The sequence below is a fragment of the Anopheles marshallii genome, chromosome 2, assembly GCF_943734725.1.
Source record: "Anopheles marshallii chromosome 2, idAnoMarsDA_429_01, whole genome shotgun sequence".
NCBI lineage: Eukaryota > Metazoa > Arthropoda > Insecta > Diptera > Culicidae > Anopheles > Anopheles marshallii.
In genome coordinates this window covers 91,984,027-91,992,864 of record NC_071326.1, presented here as the reverse complement: position 1 = coordinate 91,992,864, position 8,838 = coordinate 91,984,027, and the positions used below count along the sequence as shown (strand labels likewise).

The 8,838-nt window shown below is 40.2% G+C and overlaps 1 protein-coding gene across 1 annotated transcript; it reads right to left on the bottom strand.

Annotated features, from left to right (window-relative positions):
* Nucleotides 1-6,122: 6,122 nt before the first annotated feature.
* On the bottom strand, nt 6,123-6,686 carry LOC128708996 (uncharacterized). The gene is made up of 2 exons (XM_053803979.1): nt 6,440-6,686; nt 6,123-6,364 (listed from the first exon to the last, which is right to left on the bottom strand). Exons 1-2 carry the CDS (start codon nt 6,684-6,686, stop codon nt 6,123-6,125), a joined length of 489 nt encoding a protein of 162 aa, XP_053659954.1.
* Between the last annotated feature and the right edge of the window lie 2,152 nt (nt 6,687-8,838).

Genomic DNA, 8,838 nt, shown 5'->3' with positions numbered 1-8,838 from the left:
AACCCATACGAGGATGTCACATTCATTATTTCGGATCTACATTGGTTCCGTCCAAGGCAAGCTAATTGTTAAACAACGATGGTAGCTATACACTGCCGTCTCCACTAACAACTACAATAAAGTACCGTCTGTTCTACGCTTTTTTGTGGACAAGCTCTTTGCCATCTGCAGGAAGGACGTTTTCCAGCGTAAGGTTAATTTGGAATTGAGACAGAAGAATAAAAAAACCGCATGCTAATTCTTCCACCATTTCTTGTACAGCCTGTTGTTGGTATTTGGTTGTCTCTTTACCTAGTTGTTTTTACGCTTGACCGAACATTTGGCTTCCGTTGCATAGGCACGCACCGTATCGATAGTTGTTTTCCAATCTTTGCTTTTTGCAATGGCTGAAACTGTAAGATTGTGCTTCGTGCGGCAAAACAAAATCAGCACAAAACCGGACAAAAGTTCAGCCCTGCTGTCCGACGTGCTAAAAAATGGAGGAATAAAAAATCCACCGTAAAGGGAATGCCAAAATGACATCGAATGCCCGCTTTAGAATGCGCGGTTTTTGATAATACCGTCGTATGGCATCCTAGTTTTTCTTTAAAGTCCTTTTTCTCCCACTACAATGAATGGCGTGGAGTGGCGAGGGGGGTTTTGTGTGAGGTTGACTGTTAAAAAAAAGGTTACACTTTTATTCTTCTGTTCAGCTTCCGGTTTTTGGTGTCTGCACCGGTTGGTTCTTTGGTGGTTGTGGTTTATGGAATGGGATTTCTCGCGTCAAACGTTCTCGGTGGTGTTGCACTTTTTTTTTTCTTTTTTTTGCACTTTTTTTTTTGTTCGTGTTGTCTGTTGGTGGTTGAAAATAATGCACCAAAATTAAGAAAAATACGAGAAACTGATGGCACTGGATAAAAGGAAAGAGGTGGAGGATCGTTCTAACTTTGGAATTTAAAATGACCTCTTTGAGGTTTGGTGCAGTGAAGCGTTAACAGAAATAAGGATAAAGAATTGACCTTTGTGACAGGTTTGAAATTCATATAAAAAAATCTTGCGCTGTATAAATAGTGTCTATTTCCTGCATAGGAAATGAGACAAAACGGTCTAAGATTCTGAATTGCCGTAGCTTTTGTTGTAATAATGTTACCTTTTCGTTTGTCAAAACTATACAAGTCCATTTTGGTCTCTTGAGTATGGTCATGTACAAAATGAAAGTTCAGGAAATGCGATAAAGGGAGATATAAATATTTCCCAGCAAACATCAACTACCTGAAAGTTGAAATGTGTTATCAATCTTGATTTTCTTCCGACGACATTTGGATAGAAAAATACCCTTCTCTTGAAGAGTAGGATATCTCGTACACATTACACGTATAGGGTGCATGAATCTTTCAGAAAGTTTATTTATTAATGCATTGTACGATGAAAGTTTAGCAATGGAAAAAGTAATGGAAAGTAGAGAATACACTAGAACTGGTTTTACTTATACTCCTTACATAGGCATGTAATGTAATTAATCTTTTAGAACACGAAACCGTTACTTTTCGAACATGTCTGGCGAATAAATCACAGCCATTTGGAAAGTGTTACTCGAACATTTTTGTGTCTGTTTGTAGGATATATCATATTAAATCGTAGTGAAAAATAATGTAATAACTTCTCAAATTGACCAAGTTGAAATTGTCTTCAAAAGATGAAACTTAACTGCTATCAAGCGCTTACTTGTAGTGTTGGTATTGCGTGTTGTTTTAATTGAACATCGTGTTTCACTATACCTTCATGTGACAGTTTGAAGGCATGTACTTGAATGTGAATGCTAAAAGGATTAGCAGCTTTTCTTTTGATAAATGGGGTTGCTTTTCCTAGGTTCTGGATCCGATGCGGAAAGGATTGCTACGTAATGGAATTTTGCTCGCAAATATTACGCTGACAGTGGTATTTGGTAACGTTCCGCAAATTCAAACACAACCTTGCGCTTCGTGAAATATGTCTCGACAGTGGCAGATTGCGTGCCCTAGTTGCATTGACAGCATTGTCTTTCTTCATCCACGGTAGGGCAAGGTTTGTGGTGAAATTTAAACATAACGCATACTCATCTGTACCACTTTAAGGGTGGCCCGACACGCAATCGAGGAGTTACCTTCTGCCCCACAGGTTTGATGGTTGGTGTTGTCAAGGAAGTGTACAGTGTTTCTAGTCTGGCGAGCAGCGAATTCGTAATCTAACGGACGGCTGATTAATTGGATTGTTATTTGTGAAATTGGGGTCCGTGTTAGGCGGGTGCGTGCCATGACAGGATACGTTTGATAGAAAGGGGTATATCAGCCTACTGTTGGCAGGTTTTCCGGTTGTGTCTCAATGTTTGTGTTAACAATTTAGCGAACTAATAGTTTGTGGTGATTGCCAACTGAGAGTAAATGAAAGAATCGGTATGTTTAGTTGATACAATTGTACCGGAGAACATTACCATCGAGATGTTTTTGTTTGAGTTATCAAAAACTAATTATTTTATAGCAGTGTTTTCACTATATTTATGTAACATTATATAATGAACACATCTACAAGGTATGGAAATCACATGAAAGTATGTAATTTGTACTTCTTCTTCTTTAACGGCAACAACAACCACAAGAAATGGTCTGCCATTTCTGACTTTCTGTGACTTTAATTACCAGTTCATAGTCAGTACTACGTACGGAGGATTGGTCCGGATGGGATTTTGATCCGGTCCGTTTGTGTGAAGATCGGCGCTGCTACCATTATGCCACTCATGCCCCATGCCATTTGTACGAACATAATGATTTCTTATAGTTTTGTCATAGGTTGGTTTTTGTGTTATAAACAACATGTTCGAAAATTATTTCAATACTTTGAACAAAACAAAAGTTTTGTTACTCTTAATTTTGTTTGCAGTGTTTAGTATCACTGCCATCTCATGGTTACAGAGAAAATACAGAGAAGAAAAAAATACTTAGACAACATATAATTTATTCATCCTGGCCAATGCATACGTTAATCAATTACAACTCTAGAGCATAATCAGCTTAACGATAACCACGATCTCATTCTCCAAACCCAAACTCACTTTGGCACGATTGCATGCAATTTATCTTGAAGCAGGTTAACTGGATATCTTCCCCTTGCCATGGAGTTAATGTGTTCCTATTTGCTAACAGCAACAAAACTACACGTGAGCGTTGGGAGCAATGGTACGGAATCGCTTCATTGTAACCATGTAACATCAATCCTATTGTGAACCTGAAAAATCTTCACTAGAAACGCTTTCCTCTCGAGCACCATACAAAACGGAACACGTTACTTGCATGACGCGAAAGTGCGCCATTTTCTGGACGGCACTGAATACCTGAGTATTTGTTAGCGGTCGATGGCATTCTCGTTATTTTTTTCAACGCATATGTGTAAGTGTTTCCATTGGTGTGCTGTTTCGCATCTAATAGAAGGTTCTTGTGTCATACTATTCGGCTGCTTATAGCTACGGTCAGTATATACATCGTGCTCCACATATGGCATGGGTGATTGTTTGTGCTCCATTTCCTGGGGTTCATTTATCTTTTCCATTAATGGAATCTTGCTCCTGGTGTACGAACCAGTCCCCAAAGGAACCGCATGCTCGGAGGTTTCGGTTGAATTCTGGTCAGGAAATGGTGCGAGGGAAAATGCATAGTAGCGGTTACTAATACCGAATAGAAAAGACAGTAGGAGGGTAACGTTGTCCAACATTGTGAACGTACGGGAAAAAGAAAAAAAAAAATTGAAAGGTTCACCTTTCAATGAAGGATGACGTGTCGAACGGAATGAGTAGGAAAGAGGCAGCAGCAATTTGTGCACAGGAAAGCAAAAGGAAACTCATCACTTGCACGGTGAGAAGAAGGTGGCGTTGATTATTTGCAAGAAACAATTCGGAAAAGAAGTGAACGAAAAAAAGCACGCATAGATTGGGGTCCAATTTTTTGTTGTTGTAGGATAAATTTGGCCAGGAAACACTACTACCACGAAGGGTGAATCCGTAAGTGTCTCAAAGTTTGGGATGAAAATTGTGCTTTGTAGTGGAGGTGGCATATATCTATTATTCAATTCATTTTGTACGATGTGTTTGAGACTTTGATGAGTTTTCGAACCAAGTAGCAGTGTTGATGTTGGTTGACGCAGTAACTAATGGTGTTTTTTTTATCGAGATACATGAAGCTACTTAAAGATAATGTTATGTAATTGTTGCCTATATAGAAGACATTTGAAGCTTATTTTTGTGTCTGGATTGAAATCAGAGGCGTTGGATATGAAATGATAGTATGAAATTATATTGATTCAGAAAATATAGGTTTAAGATTAAAAACACACAAAGAAACGTAATTTTCTCCTCTAGTTCGTATAGAATGACCGGACAGTTCGTATCTATTATAGGATAATTCGATCATTTCTCAATAATGTAAGGGTGCCAGATGGGCCATCATCATCATTAATATAGTTACGAATTAGAAGCGAAGATATACAAATAGCATTATGAGAATCTCTAATTTCTAACGGAGGTATGTAGAGAGATTAGTCGCTCTAGTACCGGTGAAGTACTAGAGATACTAATACATTTTAAAATCAAAGCGAATTAAATTATTACATGATTACCGATCAAGCGTTAATATTATAGCAGTAGCTAACAAGACTTACTACTTCATACCATCATACAAAGCACCATACAAAAGGCTCAATTATTTACAACAGGTAATGAGTTGCGGTTCAGTGTTGCTGTATCGTCATGTACATAAACAGAGAAAGGCCTATTAATAAACTACTTCTACTCGTCGGAGTAATACCATTACAAAAGTAATGAGAATTGTGTTGCAGTTGAATATCTTTCACTCCGGTAACAAATATTCCGGGGCACGCGAACCGGTACATCAAACGTCAAGCTTGCTATTAATTTACACATGTTGAGGATGGCGCGTATTCCCGCACATTTGTCAACAGACTGTTAAGTAATGCACACAGTTGCATGGCTGCAGAGTGGCGCAGGCAGTACATACGGTGAAGCGTCGAAAGTTCTCAACCAAGCCGGATGCTTCTAGTTTTATCCACAAGTGCCGCCTCACGAACAATACGCTTTAAGTACATTTCCTGCTTTGCACACTTCATTCCCCACTTGCTCCCTACTACATCCCGGCACGGTTAAAGTGTTTACATTTGTGGATAGCTTTCATTTTGTCTCGGTGTGCGTTAGTTCAAATGAGTGTTGGGCTGTTGTAAAGCATGAAGCAACATTGAACGCCGTGGTGTTACTACAATTTCTCGATTCTCCAAAGCTGCAAAGCCAACTCATATAGGGACATAAGTATGGTCGCCATGCCGGACGTAAACACGATCTTCGTGTTTACAGGATAAGGGTAGGATGTTTTCTTTTCTTATTTTCTCCCCCTCGAGTGTTATAACAAGTGCTTGTATGTGTGTTTGTTTCGATGTGTATACAAAAAATCATACATGCAATATTGATGATGAGAGTGCCTTGGTGCGTTTTACTTATGAATGTGCCTTCTTGGGTGTTTTCCGGAACGAGAATTCCGTTAGAAAATGCACCAAACCGACGCCGATGTTGCCGTAGTAGTATTAGTGAAGGTAAATGGGACTTCGGTGATAAATAAAAGTAACACAAAAATTATGGCCTTTCACACATTGAGGGTAACCGACCAAGGCGAAGTAATCTACAGCCCTTATGTTTTATGTAAGACTATACTTGTCCCTTGTCTCAGGAAGAAGCATCACACATATGTAAACCACGTACAAACACACTGTAATACATTGATGAAACAATGGGTTAAATGGATGGCAAATGTGGCACCAGAATAGTAATGTTTTGCTGTTGCTGTTTGAGCTTCTGCGCCACTTCTGAGCGCACCGATAAAGAACGACGTCATCCATTTATATATTTAGCAATGTTTGAACATTGTTTCGCGTTTTACTAGTTTTCCGAAAAGGATTCATCTTTACACCGAACCTTCTATTATTTCTGTAACCATGGCCGTTTCAAACAACACTTTAATATCATAAAACCCCGAGACACACCACTCGGCATACACTTAATCGGATTTTATTGCTTGAAATAACGTTATTGACACTTCCACTGCCTACGGTCAGACATTTTCACACGCCGCTGCGCCCGCTCTCGCACCTACACTGAGGCCACCGAACACACCGACCAGCCCTCCAATTATACCTCCCACGATGGCACCCGGTCCAGTGAAAATGCTTCCGATACCTGCCCCGACAAATGCTCCCGTTAAGGCTCCTCCACTAGCCACGCCACCGATCGCCATCAGCATACAGTTATCTTCGGGTTTGTCGCGTCCCTTCAGCCATTCCCAGAGCGATATACCTAACGGATATGACAAGAGCGTATGAGAAGGCTCCTGGCGGATGGACAAATGCCCACTGAAACTTCTGCGGTTACTTGACTCAATGTTGTTCTTTTCGTCTGGGTCTCTCGTTCGGCGTTTCGTTCGTGGCCGTTGTAGCTCCTCAGAAGCATTACCGAACTCCTCCCGCGTAGTAATCGTTTGCCGTTCGAAGACGATGGCGATTCGGTTTGGTTGCTGCTCTGCTTTGACCACCTCGGACGGACTGACCGATAGCGCGAGACCCAACGTAACCGTGGCACACAGAACCAGTGGTACAATTAAATTCCCGTGAACGCACATCTTTGCTCACCCGTGTACGACCGCACGCAGTTACGACCTGTACCTGTGCCGCGGCACGGTTTTGCGGACTGGGGCCAGCGAATGGATTATCAATTTTAATACCGAAATGGCATATGCACCACACATTCCCCCTTTTCGGCTTGCGCGCTCCATCCTTCCGTTGAGCCAATGATACCCTGTTCGCACGAACGTGTGGACGTTGTTAACGCACCCTTTCACGGCAGTGACTGCGAGTTGCAGGCATGCAGCTTCCGACCGTGTACGGTCTACGGTGTTGGTGGTCAATTGGCTTGCGGGATGTTGAATGATGGGTACGATAGAGGTTGTATTTTGGTCAAAAATTAGTGTTAAGTTCTAAGTAGGGCATTCCATATTATTGCGCTAGGTTTGTTCTTACTTGAACATCAATATTATTTTACAATGCTAGATTCCTGTAAGAGCACACATCAAAGAGAGTTAATATCTAAAAGAAATTGAGCTGTAGAATTTCAACTGTTACTATTATTATTATTGGAGAAGTCTATGAGTATTTGTTAATCAACTAGAAGTTTTTCGTTATCAAGCGTAGTTTTCTTATCCTTTTATCCCTTACTGTATCATGTAATTAACGCAAAAATTGTTTAGATGTTTTGAGAATTGCATCATAAAACACACATGTTTACCGGCTTCTAGCAGTACAAAGCTCATAGTGCGAAACACCCCACTGCAACTGCTTGATGAAGATTATTACTTTATCCCGTTGACCGGACTCCCTGCGTGGGCATAAAGTGACCAATATGTGCCACCATACCTTTTCCCAACAACCCAACTCTAACAAACCCTCGGAATAATTCTGGTACCGTTGCAGTTGTGACGCATCGAAATCGTCACATCTTTCTGGGTTTTCAGTTCGTTATGGAGAATGGTACATCGGGTCGGATAAAAGTATACTATCGTACACGTCGGAGTTGTTTGTTGCTTTATAGCTTGTAAGCTACGTAGATTTCGTCCATGGTTTCGGCGATGGGTGTCCGAACAGGGTGTCCGCGCTGTCGTGATTAGCTTCAATTGAAATAAGGGCTTTCTGGAGCAACGCTGCGTTGTTGTATGTTTTTCTGCAGCTTGACTACAAATCTGGCTGCCATGTGATGCTTGCAACTGCCTAAGGTAGTACAGAAATGATGATATGTTCACGGTTAAAAAAAATTGTTAGTTATTTGTTTCAACTGTGTTTACCTTTGATTACACGCCTCATTCGGTAGGTACAAATGCACTGAAAATATAGTGATTTTTTTTTATTTGTTTTTTTGCTTCTAAAATAATCCTAGCATTTTACGATCAACGTTTGTCTATAATTTTTTGAAAGTAAGTTGTATTTTTGGTTAGAACGAACAAGCCAGTAATAATGATTAAAACAAGGACATTCAGGTCGTGTGTATGAGGAACATTTTTAAACAGGGAGAAAACGAGAAATAAAATCAATGCCTGTAGATCTGAAGTATACTTCATAAAATTTGGTGAAGGTTAAAAAGGGACATTGAAAACACGAATTAATGTTAGTTGGAACTTCTACATTCCGAGTAAATTGCGGATGAGTTTCATGAAATATGAAGTATAAAGTTTGTTAAGCAATTGACTTCCAGAAAACAACTAAAAACTACAGTATTTGAAACAAATAGTATTCTCATAAACTCAGCCCACAAAGAAACCCTTTATAATTTCAGCACACGGTACTGAACTGTGTTAGGCAGATTTTCCATCAAAATACCCATGCACCGTTTCGTCGCCATTATTTATGACCATAAACTTTCTGACAGGTCGTAAAGTAAGTAAATATATCAAGACGGACAGGGCAAAAAGGCCGGTCAATGGAGCACCTAAAAGAAGTTTCCGCAGCCTTCAATCAAATCGCCACAAACACACACACACACGTCAACACCGATGGCATCTGCGATCATAACCGAAGGGACGAGTACGTTTTCCACTCACCATCTCGTCTGTAGGGAATATGGGCAGTAGCAAGTGGAACAAAACGTATACATCTAATCTAAAATAAAAGTTTCACCAAACATGACGGTTGCCGTCGCTGATAAGCATTTGGGTGTTTCGTGTTCACTACGACGATGATTTGCAATTTTGTTGTAGTGCTTCCTTCAATGACGTTTCTTTTTTT

Bases quoted from the DNA above. Each gene is read 5' to 3' on its own strand.
- LOC128708996 (XM_053803979.1), bottom strand. From the start codon at position 6,686: ATGTGCGTTCACGGGAATTTAATTGTACCACTGGTTCTGTGTGCCACG. The intron at 6,365-6,439 runs GTAACCGCAGAA...CATATCCGTTAG, and splicing joins AAAGAACAACATTGAGTCAA to GTATATCGCTCTGGGAATGG.